This window comes from Temnothorax nylanderi, unplaced genomic scaffold, assembly GCF_030848795.1.
Source record: "Temnothorax nylanderi isolate EJ_2023f unplaced genomic scaffold, tnyl_v1.0 TNYL_tig0013_pilon, whole genome shotgun sequence".
NCBI lineage: Eukaryota > Metazoa > Arthropoda > Insecta > Hymenoptera > Formicidae > Temnothorax > Temnothorax nylanderi.
This window is the reverse complement of record NW_027249075.1, coordinates 543,358-569,814: the sequence shown is the minus strand read 5'-3', so window position 1 is coordinate 569,814 and position 26,457 is coordinate 543,358. Positions and strand designations below refer to the sequence as shown.

The 26,457-nt window shown below is 40.7% G+C and overlaps 2 protein-coding genes and 1 long non-coding RNA gene across 5 annotated transcripts in view; 1 reads left to right on the top strand and 2 right to left on the bottom strand.

The window, feature by feature from the left end:
• The window catches only part of LOC139767929 (uncharacterized), a 31,097-nt gene extending 8,960 nt beyond the window's left edge, over nt 1-22,137 (top strand). The window contains exons 2-4 of the mRNA XM_071697679.1: nt 13,255-13,499; nt 14,784-14,934; nt 16,266-22,137. Of these exons, the coding sequence (XP_071553780.1) occupies nt 13,255-13,499; nt 14,784-14,934; nt 16,266-19,372 (3,503 nt within the window). The 3' untranslated portion in view covers nt 19,373-22,137. The remainder of the gene's footprint in view (nt 1-13,254; nt 13,500-14,783; nt 14,935-16,265) is intronic.
• On the bottom strand, nt 7,636-10,960 carry LOC139767935 (uncharacterized). The gene is made up of 2 exons (XR_011717246.1): nt 9,812-10,960; nt 7,636-8,251 (listed from the first exon to the last, which is right to left on the bottom strand). It is a non-coding gene; the product is annotated as an uncharacterized lncRNA (long non-coding RNA).
• Nucleotides 22,138-22,393: 256 nt separating the features above from the next.
• On the bottom strand, nt 22,394-25,572 carry LOC139767933 (cysteine-rich PDZ-binding protein). 3 transcript variants are annotated; one of them, XM_071697686.1, is made up of 4 exons: nt 23,854-25,572; nt 23,655-23,742; nt 23,444-23,558; nt 22,394-23,364 (listed from the first exon to the last, which is right to left on the bottom strand). In XM_071697686.1, the coding sequence occupies exon 4, from the start codon at nt 23,309-23,311 to the stop codon at nt 23,009-23,011; it is 303 nt and encodes a 100-aa protein (XP_071553787.1). In that variant the 5' UTR covers nt 23,312-23,364; nt 23,444-23,558; nt 23,655-23,742; nt 23,854-25,572; the 3' UTR covers nt 22,394-23,008. The 3 variants fall into 3 exon arrangements, with proteins under 3 accessions (XP_071553787.1, XP_071553786.1, XP_071553788.1); XM_071697685.1 differs by having other exon boundaries at nt 22,394-23,368; nt 23,854-24,360; XM_071697687.1 differs by having other exon boundaries at nt 22,394-23,368; nt 23,655-23,738; nt 23,854-24,360.
• Between the last annotated feature and the right edge of the window lie 885 nt (nt 25,573-26,457).

Below are 26,457 nucleotides of genomic sequence, written 5' to 3'. Positions count from 1 at the left end.
CCCATTCGAGCGTCTCAACTGGAGCGGCAAAGTTTCGATTAGAGCGGTAATAACGTCTTCCTGTTCGAGATAAAGTGGAGTACTACGATCCAATAGACACGCTTTTGGCACCTTCCTTGGAATAGGAGACTTGGCACACACACACACACACACACACACACACACACACACACACACACACACACACACACACACACACCATCGAATTTCTTTTACCCAATTTTATAGACTTGGCCGCAAGTTTGCGCGAATTCGATGACATTGTGCCAACGATGGACGATTCTTCTCTCGCTATTAAATATTAATGGATGAAATTTAAACCAATACCTTGAGTTAAATAACATTTTGTTATTTTTAATTTACCATGTGTGTCGAAATTTATTATTTTAACACAAAACAGTATTATTTTTCCTTCATTTAGTAAGTTTAGTTAAATTAATATTGTTTTAGTTAAATTTTATTTTTAACTACCTGTAGGAATAGTTAAAAATGACTCAAATTAAGTATAATTAAGTATAATTGAGGATGATTGCGACTTATGCTAGTAAATATACTATAAAATTGAACCTAACCAATAACTTATTTTTCCTCCTAAAAATTATAGAATATTTTTTGCGACATTTTAACTTAAAATTAGATTTACATCAGAGTAGAATTTTGTAACACTTTTTAGAAAACCGTCCAGTTTTATGCATTATTATAAGTATTCGCTTGAAAATAGTTTGAAAATTGTAGTTCCATTTCTTTTTAAGGGGCCGAGAATGAATCCTTAACTTAAATTGATAAACTGAGATTTTCATTGACCTCTTACCATCTTAATTAGCTTCGAGATTCGTTTTCTCAAAAAGATTAGGGCTAATCGCGCAATCTTTCTCAAGATCGATTCGAACACGTGTGCCAAACCTCGGCAGGTACCATCCATCTCTCTGGAGAGCCATGGCGAGACGTAAGCGTAGGTAGAGAGGAAAGAGTAACTGCATATCGTTATACGGCAATGGCACTGTACAGGCAAAATTGGATTGTACGCGCGGTTCCATTGAACCGCACGGCGGAGAAGAGAAGGAGGGAGAAGGAGGTAAAGCGGAGCGAACTCGCGGAATCCGGGCGCAGAATGCAGGACCGCATAGGAGCCGCCGCTTTATCTTGCCCGCGTATGAGCGAGATATCGGCGAACGGGTTTCGCGACTCGACTTTGCAGAACGGAGTTCGGCGAACACGTACGTACGGTCCGCCTTACACCGGGTGTTCCGTGATTTTCGCAACTACCGACGCGCATTTTTCCGAGGAGAATGACCGTAGTGGGAATGTTGATCGATTCACCTCAGTTCTGCACGGATCAATTCCGTGGAGCGGTACTTCGTCCAACTTTTCGTTTACCGCGGCATTCATTTACGTTTTGTGTGCCGTTTTTCCCCGACTTTTCTTTCTCTCTCTCTTTCTTTTTCGATAAATTTTTCCTTTGATGCTGATAAAGAGTAAAATAGAATGACGAAGAGAAATTGATTCGTATATCACGTGATCTGCTGTTTTAAATTATTTAAAGAACAATACGTCTAATTAATAGCAAAAATTACTCGACTAATTAAAAGTTCTCATTAGCTAAATTTACAAATTTCATAACGATTCTGACTATACTAATGAAAGATGCACGAAGAACGGCATTGCACGATACATTTTTTGATTGCATGATAAATTTGCACGATAAATTCGCATGAAGAATTTCTATTAAAATTTGAGAAAATAAAAATAAAAGCACGCGGAAAATTACGACAAATGGCGTGTATCTGAGCCTCTTATCTAAAGTAGGGCAATACGCGAAGGCTACCAATTGTAGACGATGCAGTAAAAGATAAAACTGGCGGCTGACAACCTACTGTCACTCGACACGCACCTCTTACATAATAATAGTAAACGCGTTCCTCTTAACATACTCGTATTTACTCATCGATGAAATTTAAAATTGTACATAAAGGTGCGGAAACATCTTCGAGTAATGGAGCCTATTTATTCTTCGATTTTGTTAACAAAAAATAATTGTTTGAAATTTAACACAGGAAGTGTATTTGCTTGCATATTATTCATGCTTTATTAAATTGCATATCATGTGACACATATTTCTCTATTATATTAGATAGTAGACAACAGAATTATTTTCCACATAGAAAACTGGAATCTAATTGGTACCCAGTCCTATTTCTCAAAAAGGTTATGAATTCTGATCGGGAAATCTATGACAATTTAAATCAGAAATGTAATGTTTTCATTACTCTTATACTCAACGATTTTCCAAAGTTTTTTTTCTATTTTTATTTTATTGTAATATTGAGCAAAACATTTGAAATACTTTAAATATTTACACGTTACAAGTATAAATATTTATAGAATGTGAATGGTGAAAATGTTTTAAATGTTCTGCTCGAGTTTTTTTGAAATTAAATGAATGTTCTAAATGTAACAATGTATATTGTTATTGTAAACATAAAACATTGTACATATATTTTAGATTTTATATTGGAAATTTTTTTGTTGTAATATAATATAACATATGTCAAACTGACAATAGTAATTGACACCTCAGATCGATAACCGTTCCAATTTTCGACATTTACAAATTTTGCTCTTAAGGTCGCATACAAAATATTTTCATTAATTAATGTTCCCACTGTTGAATTTTTATTGAATTCAATACGGTATTACGGTATTGAAGCAAGAAGCATCATTAGAGATGACTTTCTTCGCAACGTACGCGCTCTGCAACAAATTACTGCATAGAAAGAAGGGTTTTGCTGAAGTATCAAAAAATTTAGATAAATACACAGATCTTAAAATAATTTAGTTGGGTTATCAAAATAATTATATACATAGAACGCTCAAATATGATAATAATGCTGCAAAAAGTTTTGAACGTTCTACCAACAGCTTGAACGTTCATTATAATTATTTTGATAGCCCGTAAAATTATTTTAAGATCTTCGTCTAACTAAATATTCAGATACATTAGCAAGACCATTCTTTTCGTGCGGTATCTCTTCCGCATTGATCAATCCCTCTCTCGTCCCATTAAATAACTGCATTTCATTAGTAAATGCCGAAGATATTTAGCACATCCATGCAAATTGCGAAACAATTATTCTTTCACTCTGATGCATGCGGAACGGCGGAGAAGGGGGATACGTTTATCTTCCCAGGAGGAAGATATAATAAATATATCTTTTAATAATCCGGTGTCGTACTTCTGTGCTCCCCCCCAGCGTTCATACAATTCGACCCCACTTATTCCTCGATCGAAACGGATTATGATACGTGAAAGAACACGAGGAATAGTTTTTTTTATCTTCCGTCGAGATCAATATACGCGGTGTTCCTAGCCACACGGCCGCACGAAATTATATAATGAAAAGCAATCCCACGTTGCTCTACCCGGTGCTCTGCTCCGATTCGGATTAACGAGACCAACCGTGGGTTGGGGAGGGGGAGGGGGATCATCGTCTCGTTTATGAAAGTCTCCTACTTTTCCGCGCAACGTTTCTTCTTCACATTTCGAAGCGTGATTTACGAGTCACGCATCTCCGCGCGAGCGCTTTCTCATGTGTAATTTGATTTTCTACGTGCACGTGGCAACACGAGTTTCGTGCTCAGCGAACGGAAGGTATTATAATGCTCAACTATCTCGACTAACTCCGTCGCGCGCATGTGATACCGGAGATTAACATGTCATTACAAAGTCGTAAACTAGGATAGAGGTTACTGAACACAGCCTTGAGTGCAAAGTAAAAATCGACAGGACTCTCTCTCTCTCTCTCTCTCTCTCTCTCTCTCTCTTAACGCGTCGAAAATAGTTTTCAACGTTCCTCCGGGACTCGCGATTTGCGCGATGAGATCGACGTATCCTCGTAGCGACAAATCGAAAATATTTGAAAATATGCAACAAATAATGAATAAGAGTTGCTCCTGTGTGACAGAACTTTCGGATTTCGCAGGGATATTAATTCAGCTCCGTGGTAAATCGCGGCGAGAGAGAACATGGTCGCTCGCTCGTCACATGAAGACGTAACTCAGGTGTCGTCGTTTGATATTTTATTATCGATGCCGCCGGGATTCCAATGCGGCGTTCCGATCGTTAAACGGCGACAACGAACCGCCGCCGTCGACGGTCGCCTCGAACGAAGGCACGCGGTATGTTTGTATGTACACTTCGCCGCGACGCGCGTTGCGGTGTAAATAACGATGATAATGGCGCGTTATCGCGCACGTTGCCGCGTTATAAGCCTGATGGTGGCTGCGGCGACATGTGACTACGACATGCGACAATAAGCTCTCGAGAGCGCGAGATAGGGAAATGCCATAGCAAGGCGTTGTGCCTCTTATCGTCACTATCGAGTCGCCGTGAAATGTAAAATAGCTATTAATATAGATTATTATAGATAGATAGGCAGATAATATTATTTATTTCGTACTTTTTGGCTTTGGAAGTATTTACAAAAATTATTTCCAACTTACAGTACCTATTACAATTATTACATTGTATCATGGTCGTAATCATACAAGAGCGCGAGATAGGAAAATGCCATAGTAAGGCGTTGTGCCTTTTATCGTCACGACCGAGACGCCGCGAAATGCAAAATAGCGCGAGCTATTAATATAGATAATTAGATATTTATTTCGTGCCTTTTTGGAAGCTCTTTGGAAGAGTTTACAAAAACTATTTTCAACTTGACAAAAATGATTGCTGCTTTAAGTTACATAAATGTTAATCATTATAATTTTTGTCATACTATTAGCTATTACATTATCTCGCTATTGTATTGTTGTTCTAGCCTCTTTTGCCATATTATAAATTTCTACATTCCTTTAGCTTTATTTTCTTTCCTTATCTCTTATCCGTCTTTCTTATCTAAACAATCTTCTTCACCCAATTCCTTCTCCTGTCTCCTAAGGCGAGCTATTAATACAGATATTCTGACTAATTTATTAATAGTGTAGCACAAAAGTGAGATAAGGATAATTGTACAATTAATAAGAATTGAAATGTACGATACAATCAATAAACGGCATGAAGCAATAGTGAAGAGACACAAGCGGTGGTCGATACGCGACCGAGCATATGTAATAGATAAACGAACTATTCTCTCGTGTACCGTTGCATAGCCGTTGCGTCGGCGTCGTCGCGACTCGGGGACTCCGATCGCGCAGGGGCGCGAAGGGTAGCGAATTCCCGCCGCTTATTTCTCCAATTTCTCACGATATCTTCACGCTTATCCTGTGCCGCGTCACGTGCGCATCCACGCGGGAATAAGCGCGACGCAACGAACCCACCGCATTCCCGATTCGGCCGCGAAGCGGAACAAACCGCGGCGATTCCGTCAGACCGCGCGACGTCCCTGGAAAAAGTGGGTGAGAAAACGCGAGAGTTACGCGAGTTTCTCCCGTTATATTGCTCCCTCGATCGCCGACGTCGCCGGTCGCCGCGTCGCGTCTTCCCAAGACGAATTGAAGAGACGTTCTCCACTTCTCTCTTCGGAGGCGAGAGAACATTTGGACAGTTGGACTCCGTCCTGCGGTCCTAAACGCGCGTTTCAATCGTCGTCGCGGCCGCGACACGAATATACGGACTTCGGTTAAGGCGTCTCTTTTTTTTCTCCTTTTACGAACGCCACGCCTCGCATTTCTGCATAATCACGGCTGTTGTCATTCCCCTACCATGACGTGCCGCGCCGCGCAGCGCCACGCCACGCCGCGATCCCCGTCTCCCTTCTCTTGGTGGAGCCGCCTCAGGGGGGGCCCCCCTTCCTCTGATCCCTGATACCTTGCATAGCTCCTTTCCCCCGCTGTCCTCAGGAATCCGAGTACGCTGCCTGTATAATGTGGATAGTAGCGGCTGAACCGGTGCATTATCGAATGCACCGCGTCTCTAGTAACGGTGTGTGTGTGTGTGAGAGAGAGAGAGAGAGAGAGAGAACTTAGCGAGCTCTATAACATTTACAACATTTACAACGTTGAACCGCAATCGAGTCCATGACTCGTTAGGTACTGTTGTCCCATCATCTCACGAGTCTTCGCTTTAGGTAATCCTTTCGCGATGACTTCATTGGAGATTTTACAATGATTTAAATGTCTTTGCGTACATTTTTGTTATTTTAATAAAAATTGAAAAGCGCCCCTTTTAGGAAGAACCTTACTGGCTCTTCGCTACGTATGCCTTTTTTCATATTTTTCACATATTACACTGATGAGAAAGAAATTTTCTGCATTTTAGTAATGCATATTAGTTTGCATATAACTGTGACTCTATTTACTAAAATGAAGAAAATTTTCCTTCTTATTAGTATATATGTATTTACTGAGAAAAAAATTTACTTAAAAAAAGGAAAATTTTTTGCATTTTAATAAATGGAGTCACAATTGTATGCAAACTAATATTTACTAAATTGGAGAAAATTTTGTTCTCAGTCGGTATGAACTCAGTGAGTGTAACATGAACATGCAAAGAAAGATCTACATTTATATATGTATAATGTGATTTAATTGTTTGTCTGAAGAGAATTGGCTCATTCATATATACCATTAATATTTTAAAGGATAATGAGTCCTTGAACAGGGTTTCACAACGTGGATCTTAATGCTAGCATCGTGATAAAACAAATGCAATCCAGATTAGACAAGAATCAAGTTAATAACGTTTGCCAATAATTTCTAATCTATGGAATGTATATATCTATATATATGTGTAGTTTATAACAAACTGCCACGCGTAGCATCGATTACACGTTCCACGACCGACTCATTATCTTTATTTATCTTGCCAGCAAAATCGCCACGGTGGAATTGATTCTAAAAAGGCGTTCTCCTTAGAACCGTTTGATTGTCGATCGACGTAACCGTTAGCGGTAATAGCAAATCATCAAGTCGTTTTCGGAACGACTGCGAAGTTGCGGTACGCTTAATAAAAAAAGATCGATGCAAAGCGATAAACGCACGTAATATCTATATACGATATTCAGAATAACGTATAATTTCGGTTTCAGGTAAAAACTACTAATTGTACAAGATGTAATCGAGGTCGCAAAACTTCGCATACATCTTTTTTACAAACGATAAAAATGCAGTGAGTTACCAGTTGTACACGCGCGCGTAGGAGACTTTGATGCAAAATACTTTTGATCCTGTGACTCATTTTGACATGTTTACCGCTGTCAAAGTGACACCGTTGTTATATTTACCGTGAAGAATTAGATCGAATAGAGGCCAAGAGATCAAGTTCGGTCTACAGACGACGATGAGTGATGATCGACGATGAATCGACGATATTACTTATCATCAGCATTCCCGCACTATCATACTACTCAAACGACCTTCGAGAATGATCATTGAATCAGAGAGTATGACATTAATCCACATTATCTTATTTGAAAAACATCGACCGTGAAAGGATCAAGGGAGCAATCATGATAATCGCATTTAGGAAGTCGATCTATCTAAAAATACAATTTACAGAGATATAAATTATTTAAATACATTTTTATCGATCTCTTCCCGCCATTCGTTGATAGAAAAGCAGAAGGAGATCAGACATTGCGGGGAAAATAATTCACCAAAATCATTAGGTATGTCGTTCGCGAAAGAGAAAACGTGACGTTTCTTGTTTCTGAACTGTTTTATTTTACGGCTTGCGATCCATTCTGGATCTCCGTTCGGGTCAAGCCACATGCAACCGGGTGCCGCATCAATTGATCCCCGTCTTCGATCCCCGCTACGCCTTACATCCATCTTTGGACCACCGGTGGAACGAGGTGAAGCCGATGATCGTCACGTACCGTGCCGATATTTATGGCGCACCGTCTTTTTCTGCGCCGCGCCGCTCCAGCGACCTCGGCCGATGCTACGTGACCTTGAAGAATGGCGAACCGGCCGTGATGCGATGCGATGCGATGCGATGCGATACGGCCACAGGTCCGTACCTAAATACCAGATCACTGGAGTGTGGACGGAATTGCTTGCGCGTGCTGCTCCGGGGCGCGTCGCGCTCCGAGTTTCTTCTCGCAATTCACGGAAGGTTGCGCAAGGCTAACAAGAGTATTCGCGCCCGCGCCGTTCCTTTCTTCGAGCGCGCCATCGAACTTTTCTTTTCTTTCGTCAGATAAAAATCGTTCGATCGATTGCGCGGAGAATCTCTCCGGAAAGTTTTCTTAAGCCAAAATAACGGAGAGAAGCATCTGTTTTCCGTAATCTAGACTGCGGCACTCACGGCGATCTAACAGGAGAGAAAAAAGAGCGTTTTTTGGTTCAATCTTTAAAGTCATGCCTGTTTTGAAAACAAAGTGCAGCATCTAAAGATACTATCCTACATTCCTGATCTATTTTTGAATGCGCGAATGCCTTAAACTCGCACCATTTCGCATCGGCAACGACGCGTTCCGAACGAGTCGCAATTTGCGTGAATCATGCCGGTGTAAAATTATGTCCGACTCTACGACTCCACGGACATTTCTCGAAGACGTAATGCCGCACGAATTGATTAATTCATTTGCGGAAGATATCGCGCCGCAACTCGTTCAATAGCGCGGCGTTTATCGACGGAAAAGAGAGCGATTCTACGAAATATGGGACACTCGAAGTGATTCATTGTTAGTATAATCCACATAGATAATTTTAATTTGAAAATAAGCTCGGCTACACCCATCGCACACTATACGCACCCACTCTGATTGAAACTCGCTCGAAGTAACCGGTTTTATTTATGATTGTTTAACACCAGCGGTTATGACACAGATTTAGTTCTCCTAATGTCTCTTCGCTTATCTTCCTGCACTTTATTGTTAGCCTTGAGAACCGAAACGATCTATTTACGCAAGTCGCGGTTGTACGTATTTTGCATTACGTTTCTGCCGAATATACAGAAAAAAAAGAAGTGTCAAATCAACACTGATATACATACTTGTATGTACGCAAGAATCTTCTGATAAGAATTTCAATTTTTTAATTCAACTTTTTTTCTTGATACGGCTACATAAAACTTCGTTTAACTATATAAATGACTTCATTCAAGCAAGTTTTCTTAGTTTAACGCAATATAATCTCATTTCAAGATTATATATTCTTGCGTATATCAGTGTTGATTTGACACTTCTTCTTTTCTGTACATGAACTAAATTTTACGTTGCAGAATCGCGTCGCACTGAGAACCGTGCAATTAGGATAATAACATCGAAATTGTCGTCAATCAGAATCTGTTGTTTTGCATCGAATTGAGTTCGCGACGTTTTTGCCGATTATCTGCCTGCGTGGCGAATTTGAGAAAAAAAAATGCCTCAAGAAACGTGTGCGACCGAGATATTCCGCGAGCCTCTCCACTTAAGAGACGCGTTCCGGGCTCTCTTTCGCAAAAGGCCATTATCTTCACGACGCTCGACATCATCACGTCATGCTGTTGCCTGTAAACGGCGGTGGGTCACGAAACTAGCACATTAAATATTTACACATAAGTAAAGCGCGTTTTAATCGCTGAGAAGATCCGCAAGCAACAATGGTATCTCCGCGGACTTTTAAAATTCCGCCTGGTATCTCATTATATTCTTCGCAACTCGCCCCGAGGCAATTAAGAGAGTTCGATAAATTAATTCGGCAACAATAATCGAAGAACAATCCACTTAAGTTAATATAATTTTTCAAAAATAATTTCACATATCGATTAAATATTACAGATATATCAAATATATCTCGTCATGCAAACTTCATCGCGAACTGTTTTCGCGGCGAGGCCACTATCGAGCATTTTCTCGTTATCCCTGCAGGTGTTCATTAGACTACTCACCGTAACAAAACGTTTTCCTTCCAAAAGAAGTGTCACCCGCGGCCGAGATTATGTCGGCGTCCCGCCGAGAGGGGCTTCCGAGACGAAACGAGAAGCAGATCAGTCGGATCTCGATAAGAGCAACGCGGTCGGAAATAATGGTAGGGTGTGTGGATCGCGATTCGAAGCTCACGGCGAAGAAGAGGAGGAGGAGGAGGAGGAGGAGGAGGAGAGGAAGACGCAGGGTGAGAGAGAGCGAGCTAGCTCACCTTGGCGTCCATGGTATGCGCCCATTGGCGTCCCTCGCAGAGGCGTAGCGTCACAATCACGGTGGGCGATGGTGTCCCGATAAGAAATCCCTCTCGGTCTGAACCGAGAGGAAGAAAGACAGAGGGAAAATAGTCGCTGCGAACAGCGCCTTTATGGCCATTCGTATATCTGTTCGTATCCCTCGACCGTGTCGTATCGCCGCGAGCGCGTTTTATGCACGCCGCAAAAAACAATGCGACACGCCGTAACCCCGTTAGAGAGCTGTTGACGTTACCTCGCTGTTGCCGCACACCTCATCGTTTTCGAATTTCGATGAAGCGACGATTTTACACAGGAGGCCGACGATGCCTCCTGCGTAAAAAGTGGACGAGTCGCGTCTGTGAAGGATATCATCGGGATAAGACGCACAAGCGAAGATAGAACCGCGAGAAATAATTTTTCTTTCATTCGCCGATAGATACGTCTTCATTTCATTAGATCTTAATCAGAGAGAGAATTAGAAAAATCACATATCTCTGTCTATGCAGTTTTTATATCGTTTTGTGATTAATTCTGTGAAAATTAATTAAGATAACATTTATGCTGAACATTATACTGATTTGTTAACGTTTTCTCGGTTCTTTTATTAAATTTGCCCGTTTTTATTGAAAGTACGCCAGCCGCTCGCGGAATTCTGTCATTCAAGCCATGAATATGGAAAACAGAATGCTTGTTTAGTATGCTGACACATTGCTGAATTGCGTATATCGGCCGTTCAATGGGCTACGTAACATGCCAAACATTACGTATTCGAGGCTACTGCATTTAGTGTCAGTAATTGTGAGAAAAACTACGGTAATTGACTAGAAAAAAAAGAATGTTTGTATTATTAATAGCTAATTAATTAGACATCGGAGTTTTTATATGCAGATTGGTGGAAAAGAGCAATTAATAACTAAAATTATGATATTTATAATATCCAACATATTCGTACTGCAACATATGTTAGGTATAAATATTTTGGATATTATAAATAACAATCTTAGTTATTGATTGCTTTTTTCCATCAATCTGCATATAAAAAATCCGATGTCTACTAATTAATATTAACATTATATAAAATTATTATTATAGAAATAATCAACTTAATTAACAGAAATAAACATTGTTTAACTTTACTGACAATGAATAAACGGGGCAGGAAGCTGAAAATTAAATTACTTTTATTTCATCAAAAAGTGCTTCGTTATATGCCGAATTACATTCTTATTATTATCAATCTTCCGGGGGAACGGGGAATTTCCCCGAAATGGGAAACACCGATGTAGCTTTGAAGAAAAACGTCTCCGCTATATTCGCCAAAATATTTCGTCCGTTTTACTCCTGTCGCGTGCAGAACCGCACGTGTGCCCCTTTCTCTTCCTCTTTCTCCCTTTCTTTCCTCTCCCTGAAAAATTCTATCCAACAAGCCGAGCCCGCCGTTTCGCGGTATCGCGCATCGGCAATGCGAAAGTATGCGCGTCGTTTTACGGTAGGCATATCGATGCCCCCCTCCCCCTCCCCCACCCCCTGCCCCCAGGCGCATCTGCATCGAGAAAACGCGAGCCTGGCGCGACACGCGCGCGGCCTCAAGTATTTCATTTATTACTCGGCAGGATTTACCCGACGTGGAAATATACGGCGCGTCGGCACGCGCCGTAAATTCTTATACCGGCTCCTCTTTAACAAGAGCTTTCCTTCTCTTTCCTACTTTTTTTTCTCTCTTCTCCCCCTTCAGTCGATCCTCGGCGCAGCCTGCCAAGTCGCGGCGTCGCCTCGATTGTGCATACCGGGCACGATTACTCGCCTCATTGTGCGTTACGTAATACAGAGGAAACGACGAGGCGGGAGAGCGAGAGAGAGAGAGAGAGAAAGGGAGAAAAAGAGAGGAACTGATACTACGTGTACACGCAACTCCTGCGCGCGCGCGTGTATGCGCGAACACGCGGACGCCGATAAATAAACAAATGCGTAGGTGCAGCGCAAAAACGCGCGCGGCGAAAGCGCGCGGACTCGAGGAATGCCGCGCCCGTCGTGTCGCCGCGCCGCGCCGCGCCGCGCCAGGGAAAAATCCGGGACATCCCTTACGCAACGTCGTGCGTGCATACGATTGAGTAAAAAAAGCGAACGAAAGAAATAAACCTTTTTTACTCGCGCATAAATTCGCGCTTGGGAATATATCGCCCGTGGTAAATGCCTGCGTTTGAGTCCCGAACGAGGATGTCTTTGCACGTGGTGCGCCATCACAATTCGCCGTTTGCGATGGTATCCAATTTAGAAAAGAAGACATGATGAGGGGATTCCCCTCTTGGGAATTCAATTAAGTTAAGAATTGCTACACTACGTGTAAGCGGACAAAACGATTGCGTAGGGGAAGTGGGACGAGAGAGAATCGAATCGAATCGTCATTCATTGCGAAGCTCCTGGGGACTACGTCCCCTTAAAAGCTTAAAACGTAAAGACATTATTACAAAATGAAAAATAGGCAGTATAACATAAACTATAATAATGCACGTACAATAATAAAAATAAAATAATTGAAAAAAAAAAAGAAAAAAAAATGCAATTAAAATAAAATAAGAGCTGCGCGCGCGAGAGAGACAGAAGAGAGAGATTGTCGTGTGCGCAGCCGTCCGACACTAATGTATCATACATCCTATGTCTGAATACGGTCAGGTCAGGTGGATAGAGATATCGGATACGTAGCGGGACACGGGCGGTTTCGAGGAATGCGCTTCCTTCCTGTTGATACGCCGGCTACACCGTATTTGGATGCGCGCGCGCGCGTGTCCAGAGATGCGCGCGATCGCCTAGTACGTTTTATAAGTAACGTACCACGCTAATGAGTCATGTCGCGATTACGATTCTACTAGCGTGCCGCGACGTATATCCGCGCGAATGCCGCGCGCGAATACTGTGGCCGCGGGTGTGACGAGCGATGAACGAGCTTCACGATGACTCTGGGCAGATTCGCGTATGTCCTTGTTTTTAAATGCCCCCGATATACCGAGAGAGATTTAAAAAAGAAAGAGAGAGTTGCAAAAAATTGTTAAGACTTTTTTCCCGGAGGACAGGTGAAGATATCCCGCGTTTTAGAAGATATTCTTCCGATCGTCGATCTTCATCCCCGGTTGGTCGAATTACGGAATAGTCACCGTCTATTCCTATTTTCGCAGGTAAACACTTGGTGCTGGTGACAGATCCCGAGATCGCCGAGGATGCCTACGCCTTCGATAATCCTTGCTTCAAGGACGCCACGCCTGCGCCGGTCGGCCGCGTCACGGAGAGATCGTCATCGGTTGTATCCGGGGACACATCCGCGAAGGACTCCACGCGATGGTCCACACCCTGGTCATCCCTGGGCCTCGGTTCGGCGGTCCGCAATGACAAACGCCGAACCCTCGACGATTCCTGCGTCGGAGTAAGTGCTCTCTGTCTTTTCTTTTTTTTTTTTTTTTTTGGTAAATACAGAAATGTTACTTTATTTGTCATTCATGATCGGTAGTCGATCTTACTTAACAGCAGTCTGTTTTATGTCGTTTTATAGTAAAATAATTAAGAAATTGATGAGAAAAGCATTACATTTATTCTCGGTATTCAGAGGGATTTAAAAAAGACAGATAAAAAGATATACCGATTAACATTGAATCACTTAGATTTAGCTTGTTTGATATTGAAATGAAACAGCTCATCTCGGCAGTTCAATATCTTTTAAATGCATCACGATTGATTTTTTCCGCATTAAGACAATACAGGTTTATTCTGTACAAATACATAATATGATGGAATGATACCTCAGTGTGCAGATTTAATTGAATATTATCATTATCGGCCTGAACGATTGAATTATCGCGCTAGGTGGGCAATAAATTCCGCGATTGAACTTGAAGCGTCACGATAATAGTGATAATAGTTCTTGTTTAGTCACGCGATAATAACGACGTAATAATTGCAGGATGAGGCGAATGTGAAGGCGGGTATGTAATATTTATAAATCTCCATGATCTAAGTAATCTGACTTCGAAATATTCTCCTTGCAGAGGAAACGGTGGATTCAGAACAATTTCCAGGAGTACCCATATTTGAATGTTATTATCAGAATATCATGTATCGTGCTTATTAAAATATTCACATTAAATAAAGATAAATTTTAAAATAAAAATGAAAAGAGATTAAATATAAACATATGAGAAGACGATATAATTTTACAAATAAAAGAACACATTGTGCCAACGAAGATGAATAATCTGGAATAAATGTCCGCGCGGTCCGAACGGGTCTCGTTTCACGTCTCGCGTCACGTTTTTATTAAGACAGGATCCGGAAATTCGGATATATATCAGTCGCAATTTATATGTCCCAGCTGGATATTGTATACGTACATGACACAGCCGGACGTAATAACATCGTCAATGGACACGACTTCTCTTTCATAAGAATATGACGTATCTCTCCTTCATCCACTTGTCCCTGGGTTATTAGCTCGTCATCGGCGAGGTTCCCGTTCATTGATCGCCTCTCGGTCGAATCGCGCTCGGGAATAGCGGACTCAACGAATCCATCATATCTCACATACACGTACATACATATACACCCAGTGATCGGCGAGCACGACCCACACGCAATAATGCGACTCCCGTGGTGAGAGAGTAGTGGAGTTTTCATCGCCCGTGTAACAATCAACCCGACTGTTTTCTTGCTACAGCCCAAGGCCACCAGGGTCAGCGTGGTCAGTTTGCGTAGCCGTGACTTCACCGGCCTGGGCTTCAACGTTTGCGGCAACATGAGGGAGGGCATCTTCGTCAAGGATCTGCTGCATCGCGGACCCGCATCCGAATCCGGACGGATACACCCTGGTCAGTATTGTCAAACGAAGCCCTTCTCTGTCCCGCGATAATTTTGCGAGCGTCTCGCGCGTTCCAACATTTATCGGCAACGTGTGTCGAAGATAAATTCGCAAAAGTTTATTCCACTTTCGATTCCAAGAGTATACATAGTCGTGCCATATATTCTGTTCCTAAGAAAAATAAATTTATTTTATAATTAAAATAAAAAAACGATAAATGAAATGTACATGTATTTTATTGAATCGATCAATCATAATACAAGAATAATCATAATTATTAAAAATGTCCGTCACAAATTTCCTCAAACGGTCTGTATACGTTTCATGTCGCTTTTTATTTTAATTATGAAATAAATCTATTTTTAGGAACAGAACTTTTGGCACGATTATGTAGTTCTAGATATAGTTTTAAAGTTCTGGATGTGTGTGCGCTCTGTTTATAGTTTTGAAATATATATTTATATAGTTTTGCATTTATACTGTACAGTTTTTTATAATTTTCTTCAGTTTTCTTTGTATTCAATCTTTGATTCTTGTTTAAAAAAAAATATATATATATATAAGTATATCCTCTTGTGATTAGATTTTCACGCTTAATCTCGTTATCGTTGCACACGATGATGACGTAGTGAGAATTTTCTCTTCGCTCATCGTACCGAGATTGAACACGATTTCTGTTGAGAAAAAGCGATTGCCGTGATTATAAGCGAACGAATTATAATTCAATACCTCAATTAACGGATGGACATATCTCTCTCTCTCGACGAGAGCCGTCTGCGGATCTGAGAATCACCCACATACCTACATTCCACAGTGAAAGCACTGTTACCACCGTGTTCGAGCATTTGATAATGCGTGTCGTGAGACGATTAAAATGAGGTATCAGGCTCTCATTAAAGTGCACTTGCTGGCGTAAGTTGAGTATCGTACTATGATGCCGAATGGCCCAATTTTGCAAAGGTAACGGCTCAACAAATTTACAATCTTGAGTTAAAAGCGTAATTTACAACGAAAAGTGTCTTTATCCGACAATTACTTGGAGGTAGAGCTAATTTTCCGTTCGTGCGCGGAACATCACGGCTGGAATTCCTGAGATTTCGATTTCTTCTGATAATTTAATGCACTTTCAATCGTTTACCTCCACGACCAGGAATGCGTGATCCAAATTCGCGTGTAATATTTGAAATTGGAATTTCACAATGATCATAGTATGTTGTAAAATAAGCTTTCATTTTTACAAAATAAAACGTTACAAAATAAAAAGCGAAATAATTTTTCCCGCGATTACATTCTACGCGTTACCAAGAGCGTCTCGTCACTCCTCTTTTCTTTTCATTGCAGGTGATCGTATCTCCAGCGTGAAAATCAGCTTCCGCAACATGGTATACGAGGACGCGTTGACGATCCTGAGCTACGCCTCGCCGTACGATGTAGAGCTAGAAGTGGAGAGCGGTGGTAGCGGGTCTAAGCCAGCGACGTTGCTGAAGAAGAGCGTGGGTCCGAGTCCGACGAGGATTTGCCATCCTCTTTACAGAAGCCAGTCAATTCCGGAATTGTCGCGGGGTCACAAGAGCGTCGCGAAACGTCTCTTCATAGCCGATCCGAACGAGTCCGTGGGCTCGAATTACTCGATGAACTCGACCCTGAAGTCCTCGAAATCGACTCCGGGCAGCGGGCAGAGCCTCGAGAGGCGTCATGACGAGACGAAGAACAATCATCATCACAAATTCGGCATCAAGGTGCTGCCGGCGCTAGACGGCACCGTGCACCGCATCGAGAATCAGAATGAGCATAATACGAATCTGGAGAGAAGGCACTCGCGCAAGATAGACGCGGAAAAACTGCTGACGAACAGGCAGTCCGCGGGTCTGAGCGACGCCGACGACAAGAAACTCTGCAACGAGCGTCTTCAGCAACGCGCGGACCACAGCGTCGTTCCAACGAGGATCACCGTCGACAGCGTCGACGTGCCGGACAAAGGCGGCAGGAGTGCCGACGGGGAGCTCAACATACCATCGGAGGTGCCGACGGAGGTGCACAACGCGGCTATGGCGGCTCGCAGAAATCGAAAGAGCAGTTCTGAGCCCTTGAACATGCAGAAGATCAGCTCGTCCGATTCCGACGGCGCCAAGAGTCCTCAGAAGAACAAGCGGAAAGCACCGGCGCCGCCGATGAGTACCAGCGAAAGCGCGATGCAATCCGCAAGGAAAGACGCCATAGACACCATCGACAGCATCGCCGATTACACGGAATCGTTGTGTGATTATGTAAATAAGGCGCGTGAGAATACGGACGCCGCCGCGGACGCCCGAAGGCACCGTCTGGAGAATCAGCCAATGAATAGACGGAGCTCCGAGTCGGATACCGACAACGAGATGCAGAACAGCTTTACAATCGAATTGAACTCGGCAGATATCACCATTCACCGCACGCCCGTGCCGGAGGCGGACGATGACGAGGATGAGGATGATATGTACAGGAAAGCAGCCAGTCTAGGCGACTTGTCCAAGTACGAAAATAAAACCGCGACGACTCTGGAAAGGGCGCAAAGCCTTGACATGAGCACCGACACCGGGTCGAAGAAACGTAAGGCGCCGCTACCACCTGAGGACATCAACGAGTCCACGGAGGATCTTACGAAGCTCGATCAGATCGACACGTTTGATCAACGGAAGCTGAAGAAGTCGAACGAATGGGGCACTCTGGAAGACGTGATTTGGAGTGAAGCTGCTACTGAAGCGGAAGAAAAGACGCGTGCGAGGAAAAAGAGCAACGGCACTTTAGAGCGCTCCAAGTCCGCTGTGGAGATCAAGCTAAAGGAAGATGTCACTACAATAGTGACGGCGGACGACGTGTTCGAGCAGAAGAAACTCGATGATTCAGATCAGGAGGTCACCAGCATCGAGTTGTACAACCTGCCGTTGAGCAAGCGACTGACCGAGGAGTTTATTCGCACTGAACGGATGTTCAATCCGGACGAGGACAATTCCCTGGCCAGAATCGTGAACGACGGCCAGGTGGTGAAGAGTCCAACTCCGAAGGAGGTGGAATTAGACTTCCAGTTAGCTGACGAGAAACGATCCTCCAAGGAGATTAAACGCGAGGAGGAGACCGAAAACGAGCCGGATAATAGTTCCGTATCGGAGAAGTCGGAGGACTTCAGTCGCGCCTTGCGCTACTTCGAGCTCCACGCGACCGGCTCACCGACGTCTCCGGAGCCGACGACAAAGGTCAATCTGACACGGTTGGACGAGTGGAAAGAAGAAAAAGCGCCCGTTAACGACGAATCGCTTTATGCCGGCAGACAGGCGGTTGTAGAAGAACCGATCTTAAAAGTGACCGTTGATAGAGGCTGTCGTGGTTGTGAGGACAGATGCGGCCAACATAGCGCCGACTGCAAACGTGAGAAGCACGTCGATAACCAGCATCGTGTGACCGTGCGATCGTATTCGGAGGATAACAGAATGGGTACGAGAGAGAGCACGGAAAGAGAAACAGAACGGACAACACCGACGCATCTGCGAGTACACGCGTCTAAATCGGAATCGTCGGCCAGACACGACAAATCCCAGGACAGGGAAGAGAACGCGGAAGGTACGAACGGCGGTACCTTCTCCACGTTCCACGCGCATCGGACGAAGTTCGAACAGCGGAGTGGGGACAGCCAGCAGCGCAACAGGTACTCGCCGATCAAGACGAAATCGCCGACCGACTCTACGTTCGCCGACACGCACCTCGCCAGACGCATCATTAACGTCTCCAGCCGCGACGAGGACGACGAGGAGGAAGAAGACGAGTACGAGTTCGGCTTGAGCGTAACGGCGAACAGCAAGAGTCCATCCTCGCCTAAGGAGGACCGTCATAATATCAGCAGCGTTAGCGTGTCGAGCGGCGAGAATAGTGAGGACAGCGGTCTGGTCCGAGAATCGATGGACTACAACAATCCGCAGGACACGGAGAGTCGTCCACCCTTGCCTAACACGCCTGTACCGCCGAACGCTGTCCAAAAGATGACCTACATTACAGAGATCAAGGTGTCGCCCAATAAGGAAGGTGTTCGCGAGACCGACAGCGAGAACGAAGAAGTAACGATCGGGACTAACGGCGAGTCGCGGAACCTGGGGCGGCACGAGATCAAGGTGACGTCGAACGGCAAGTCTACGTCCGGCAAGAAACCGCCGGTGCCGCCGAGACGATCGGACATCACAAAGAGCCCGAAGGAGGACCGAACGGACAAGCAGGTTGTCTACGTGTCCGAGTACAAGTCGGGCAAGAGAGCCCAGATCTTGGACGCGCATCCAGGATCAGAGGTTAAGCAATCGGAGAACAAAAAGTTTGAGCACTGGATCTTCAAGGCTGACAAAGAGCAGAATCGCTGGAGCTCTGTTTCCAGCCAACCGCAGCCCGTGACGAACATCGTGCTCTCGTCCAGGGACGATACGAATTAGAATGTTTGCAATCTGCGACTTCTTTAAGCACGCGAACGGAAATAATTGTTAATTGTGTATCACTCAACTTAGAAGAGACATTTTATTCGAAAAATGTCGGAAATGAAGTTTCTTCGTATGCGATATTTTTTTACGAAGACGAATAATGATTGTAGCGATTAATAGAAAAGCAATTGTATTAATGTTAACAAATGCTCTTCGAGTTTCCAGAAAATCAAGAACTCGCGGATAACGTCCTTTTTAAAATAACCGAGTCGAGTGATTAATAAACAAGCAATTGTATTAATGTTAACAAATGTTCTTCGAGTTTTCAGAAAACCAAGAACTTTTGGATAACGTCCTTTCTAAGATAACCGATTTGAAGAATGTCGAGTAGAAACAAGGCCAAGTGTCTCAATAATAATTTTTAAAACGATATTTTTACACATGATGTATATTCTCTTGTATCAATTTCTAGCTCTTTTTTTGTTTTCGACACTTGGCTTCCTTTTCATTTGCAGTCTTCAATTCAGTTTGACCTCAATAAATGATCGCAGATAGAAAGCGAGAACGTACGTAAGTCTGAAAAGAAAGAATATGATTAACTTTATGTCACGTACGTGTTGATGCATTTTTTGAAGTAATGTGTTTTTCACACACGGTATATAACATAAAATATGTGCATACATTATACATCTGGGAAAATTTCTCCGATGACTTTACTGAGAAGTTTTAGTCTTCGGACGGAGGAATATCTTCGTCTGAACATGCCTTCTGTGAATATGTAAGATATTCAAATTATTTCTCTGATTCTTATCGAACTGCATTTAATTTGTCTTCTAATTTTCGATATGTAATTTATTTTAGTATTCTAGAGCCAAAAGAATCGATGTGTGCTTTTGATATTATAATATCGATATAAGTACTGCTGCGCTGCTGAAATTTAAATGACGCAATGAGATTGCTCGAGGTATATTTATCAATATCATATTTACATTATATGGCTTACAATTAGATGAGTTGAAAACTCATGCACTTGGGCGTGGATCTTGTTGTTTTGAAATTGATTCTAGCAAAAATAAGCGCAAAGGATTAATTGAAAAGACATCCACTAGGCCGATAACAAATACGAGATGTATCATATGAGATAATTAGTAAAGTGCTGAGAAACTACGTGCCATAAAGAGTAATTATGATTAGAGGAGATTATCTTGAGGTAGAATTGAACTGTAAATGTGCATGTAAGATTTACGGATGTAAGAATTACCGTGTGCGTTATGTCCGACCGACGACCGATCATCATACGAATAAATAATAGCTGTAATTGCGATAATTGTGCATACTTTTTCCCAAATAATTATATATAAATGTAGGCCAGTGTTTTACATGCGACGGCTAGCAAACTTTTAGCGCAGTTTATGAAAGATCGTGCATTTTTTCATTAACTTTTATCCTCTCCGTTTCTAATCAAAATAATTTTTAGTGGAATATCAGTAGAATTTGCTAACAAGATATATATATAATGAAAAAAATACGTAATCCTAATTTATCTAAAAACTGGCAATAATCTTCTATGTATTTTACGTACAATAACTTTCTCCTTTTTTTTATTTGTCAGTGTTCCGTACTCTTTTGTCGCACATTTGATTTTAAATGTGGTTATTGCATTCCTCTGGATTGAATATCATTTTTATATTATATTATGCAATTTAGAATGAGATTATCACATTTAATACTAAATATATAGCGAAGATGCGATATTGTATTTTTTTCATCTATATATCTACTTATATTTTTCTTTCAACTCTCAAATATTTCGCGGTTATTCTAATGATATGAAGATCAAAAAAATGCGAACTACTATTTTATCGTTCGCAGTCTAAACATTTTATTTTACTTAATTAGAGGTATCTTATATGTCGTCCCCTATACGTCCATTATGAGATACAAGTAATTTAGTCGATAAGACGTTCGTAATCAAATAATAGACCGTGTAATAATAGACCGCGTAGCGTGTAAGCGAAATAATCTGTAAATCTGGGACTTTATATATATATATAATGACTTTGTTTATTAATGTACTAACATTTACGTAGCTCGTAATTTTACACCTAATTGTTTACGTGTATGAGTATTGTCCGTATGAGATACAAAGTAAATGTAATCAATAAACTCTTACGCATAATTGTACTGTTCGCTTCAAGTACATTGATGCTCAAGCAAAATATTGGGAACGTTGAAAATCTTAATTTTAATAGTACGTAAAGAAGACCGTGTTTCCTGTTGCGTGATCAGAAGTTTCTTTCATGTCACCGCATCGTGTCTTTTTATTGTTATCTGGGGATCGATCATGTATCTTTTCCTTTGGGACGAAAACGTGAAAAGTTTATCTCTTTCTATTTAACACCAATAGAAAGAGATAGTTACATGAAACTTTTCACTTTTCACGTTTCCGCTCTAGGGAAAAAGTTACATGATCGCTACCCTGATGTCCTCCGAGAAGGCAACAGGAATTTCAAATATTGGATTTGCTAGAACGCGCGGTTGATATCACGATACAAATGTTTCACCTTGTGTGCGAATGTACTACTCGTATTATTAAAGGCAAGTGAAATGTTATTGTTAGCTGATGGAAGTCAGTCATTCCGTGTCTTTCCACGTGTACGTTAAATGTAATATAATTTATTTCAGACTAATATGTTGTGGTAACATACGTTATTGTCTATAATTTGTTAGTCACGAATGTATAAAGTTTTAATGAATAAAAGTGTATATTTTTAGACATATTGACATTGCAACAATGTATTTTTTCATGTGATAGATTCTCGTAAAAGAGACATAAAGATTATTTTTGTTCATTACGAGATTACATTGTGCTTTAAGAACAACTCGCATTACATCAAAAATATATAGACTTTAAAAATCTCTCTCTAATCAAACTTAATAGTTAATTCTATATTAAATACTCTCGCTGATAAAAAGAAATTGCAAAGGGGAATACATTGTATGAAATAGGACTGGAAAAATAAATTGGCAGAACAGTTCAGCAGTTATAATTAATATTATTAATATCACAGTTACATAAATATTATTTTGTTCTATACGTTCGTGTTAATAATTTTTACCAACCTGTACATATGCCTATATAGGTTTCACAAGAGAAATTATTATAAAAAGACATGATATGCATATGTGTAAACATTTTATACGAAATATATACGCATCAGTTTCTTATATGCACGCTATCCTTAATTTTTTTCTTTTATTTTTAATTATTATATTTATCGTAAACTGTCATATAACAAACTAAATACATTTGTGTGAAGAGAATTCCCTTTTACATTTTATCTTATGTTAAGATAAATTTTTTATTCATTTTTGTTATTAATTGTACTGTGTAACTTGATAACACTTGAAACTTGTACCATTTTTTTGCATTAAATTAACGCAATATATATATATACTAATGATTAATGAAAAATGCATGACAGCTTTACTCTATACAATAATTATATGTCAATGTCTTTTATGATAATTTCAAGACTTTATATTTAATCATTAAATTATTTATCCATAAATCTATTTGACCGTTTGGTAAACTTATATGTTCATGATAAACTATTCGTTTCAAATATGTCCACATCATTATTAGAAATATTACGTAGCCGACTGCTTGTAATTCTTTGTACTCATCAGTTTTTTACCACACATAGCGCATATGGCTTTCTTGTACGCGCAGGACTGGCAATAATGGGATCCCACTTGGTGAACTTTCTGCCTGCATATTCTGCAGATCTCGAATTTCGTGGTATACGGATTGAATCGTGCCTTTCCCGCGGAAAGAGCTTTGTTCTCACCAACCTTACGACCTCCGCTCTCCGTCGTGTTCCTCGCGCCCGTCTTCCAGGGATCCGGAGTGATAACTTTGCCCAATTTCTTCTCGCATTTCTCGCAAACCATGTTGAGATATTTTGTTTTTTATTTAGAACAAAAATACTACGCAAACTAAATATCTACCTAAAAATAATTGAGCATTATGAGTATCTAAAGATAAATTATTTTTAAATCAAAGACAAAATTATATTATTGTACCTTGAGCTTTTCGGTTGCAATCCTTTCTTGAATTAGTTTCTGCTTGTTTAATATTCGTAAATACAATATCGTGAATCTGTTCGTCAGGATGAAATATATCGCACAAGCTAAATAGCTGAAAATAATTATATAGTTATTAACGAGTTATTAACGTATAAAGATGAATCATTCTTACATAATATCGAAAAGACATTATATTATATTATTGTACCTTAAATCTCTGTTGTAATCCTTTTTCAAATATCACCAAATGTATCTTCTCATCATTAGAGTAAAAATACCGAAAACTAAATATCTGCCTGAAAATAATTGTATAGGTGAAACATCAAATAGAGTGGACATATAAAAATGAATTATTTTTAAATCAAAGACATGATTGTGTTACATTATTATATTATTATCGTACATACGTGGCTTTTTAGGTTATACTGCCTCCACAAGTTGGATTTTTATCTTTTCCACGTACCCGCACGTACAATATCAATCTTTTCATCACTATATCGATTTCTTCGGTATTAAAACTCTGTAAACCTCGTAATTGAAATAACTACCGAAGGAATTTGACAATCCGTATCCGACTGCGTAGCACTGGTAGCACTGCGTAGCGAGCTAACGAGGGTTAGGAAAAACAATCGTCATTCCGATCGTTTCCGAAGGTTTCCGAACATTTCCGAGCTGCTCCGATCCCATTGAGAAAACTTTGTGAGGAGGGAAGGGGGGAACTGGCCACGAATTGCTCACAGTGAGCGGTCGCCATTTTTGTGATCGTAATTTTTACATCGCTCACTTTACATTCACAATAGTTGCTTTCCATTTACATCAAAACTCAGATAATTCTCACTTGTGATGTCATTCTGTCTTTATTATTCATTAATTCCCAAAAAGGATAGAACGACGTCACAAGTGAGAATTATCTGAGTTTTGATGTAAATGGAAAGCACCTAATATATTCCTAACTAAATTGCCTTTAAAGAAACAGATCTCCATTCATGCGATCAAAAATATGCGCAGATATTACTTAAACTGCATTTTTGCTTCATAAACGACAATTTCCTCTAAATGATTTTAATTATTGGGCATTTATTAATTCAAAGCAATCGATATTAATACGGCGACCCTTTCATCGTCAAATCTGTTCAGTTCTTAACTAGGAACGATTCAAATCGATAGAAAATAATATAATTCGGTACGAGTGTTGGTCATGTAGACCGTTAATGCGACTATTTGACTTTTTTGATATCTATCCGTAGACGATAGTGCCCATCTTTAGCATGGTGACAAATCTGTCATGGTCATCAAATTTAAACAATTAATTATTATTACACTGCGCGGATTGCAACTTTAAACTGATAAGCAGGCGAAGCAGGAATACAAATAAAGGACGACAAGGGCAATAATTTATATCTGATTGAACACGATGACTAGTTCGTCGAAATTCGCAGGATTCGAGAGCAGGCCCAGAGACACAAGCTGATCTTAACTTAAGGGAATATTCAACTTTATGGGGTCTGTTTTCTGATTTTCGTAACTGCAAATCATCATTTTCGAGTACGAACCCAGCACAACACAATTAATGTCCAAAATCGGGACATCTAGATGACATCTTTAAAACGTCTTATGTCCCGATTTTGCACATTGTGTTATTTGGGAACACAATACGTTTTACATTCATTATTTTTCTCAAAAAGGATAAGAGCCTCCGCACAAGACTCTCGTATGATAGCGTAGCGTGTAACGTAACGTGGATCAACGCACAAGAAACGTGTTGACGTATAACGCCGTAACCGATACGTTTATTGTGCGCTGACCCACGTTTCGTTACACTACGCATAATGAGACCTCCGCGCAGCATATAAGGCGGTTCTCGCGTAATTATCGAAAAAAAGTCCGTTTTTGCACTTAAAACACTCGGATTTGGGGAAAAACGACGTACACTTTTCAAAATCGTACACTTGTACGGTTTCTTGTGCGGAGGCTCTTACCTTTTACGTAATCTTTTACTCTTATGTGTCAAATGTCATAAGACGGAACATTCATCTTATCCAGTATCATAAAAACCGCAAATCGAACTGCTCACGAACAACCAGTCACTATGGCTGCGTTCGGGGAGCGCGCTATTAGCGCTATTGCATCATTCTATCTTTATCACTCATCAGGTGTAAAACAAGGATAGAATAAGCAAATAGCGCTAATAGCGCGCTCCTCGAATCCAGCCTATATATAAGTGCTCACTGCTTACAGTGAATGATTACAGTACTGAATACACCCATTCTCTCTCCTGTTCTCGTGTTAAGTAAAATTTTTGATATTTACAGCCAGTTCGACGATTCAGATATCAGTCAAGCGCGTTTTGCCATGCGCTTGTAACGTTCATGTATAATCTCACAATCAGTTCAATTATAAGCGGTTCCCGCTATAAATATTTAATCTGTTTTACCGTTACCGCGCGTATACACTTGCAGAGTTGTACCGTGAGGCACGATGATATTTCTTGATGTGGCTTCATCAAATCAATTATAAAATATATAACAGATTGATTACAGATACTACGAGACACATTGCGCGTAAAATTTATTAATTCATTTTATGATCGCATTATGACAAAATAAGAGTTTACATACCCACTCAGAAATGATTTATAGTCGAATTAATGTCAATTTGACATCAATTCGCCGATAAATATTCGATGTCAAATACTGCAGGTTAATTTAATTATCATCTTTGATCTCATCATAATTATTTCTATATTATGTATTATATTCGATGTAGAGAATGAATGAATGATCTTTATTAGTTTTTTCATCTATTTGTGTTATAATTAAATATCTTATTATCTAGTTATAGTTAATAAAATATACTCTTTTAATTCTCGCTTAAACTGATCAATTCTTTCACACCACTTTATCTCCATCGTCTAAGGCCGTAAGGCATTATACATTTTAACTCCGTTGTTAAGCATTACTTTTTTGTTTACTACGTGATGTGAACGCAATTTTATTGTATTATAATATTTC

Coding starts and splice junctions, on each gene's coding strand:
- LOC139767933 (XM_071697686.1), bottom strand. CDS start 23,311: ATGGTTTGCGAGAAATGCGAGAAGAAATTGGGCAAAGTTATCACTCCG.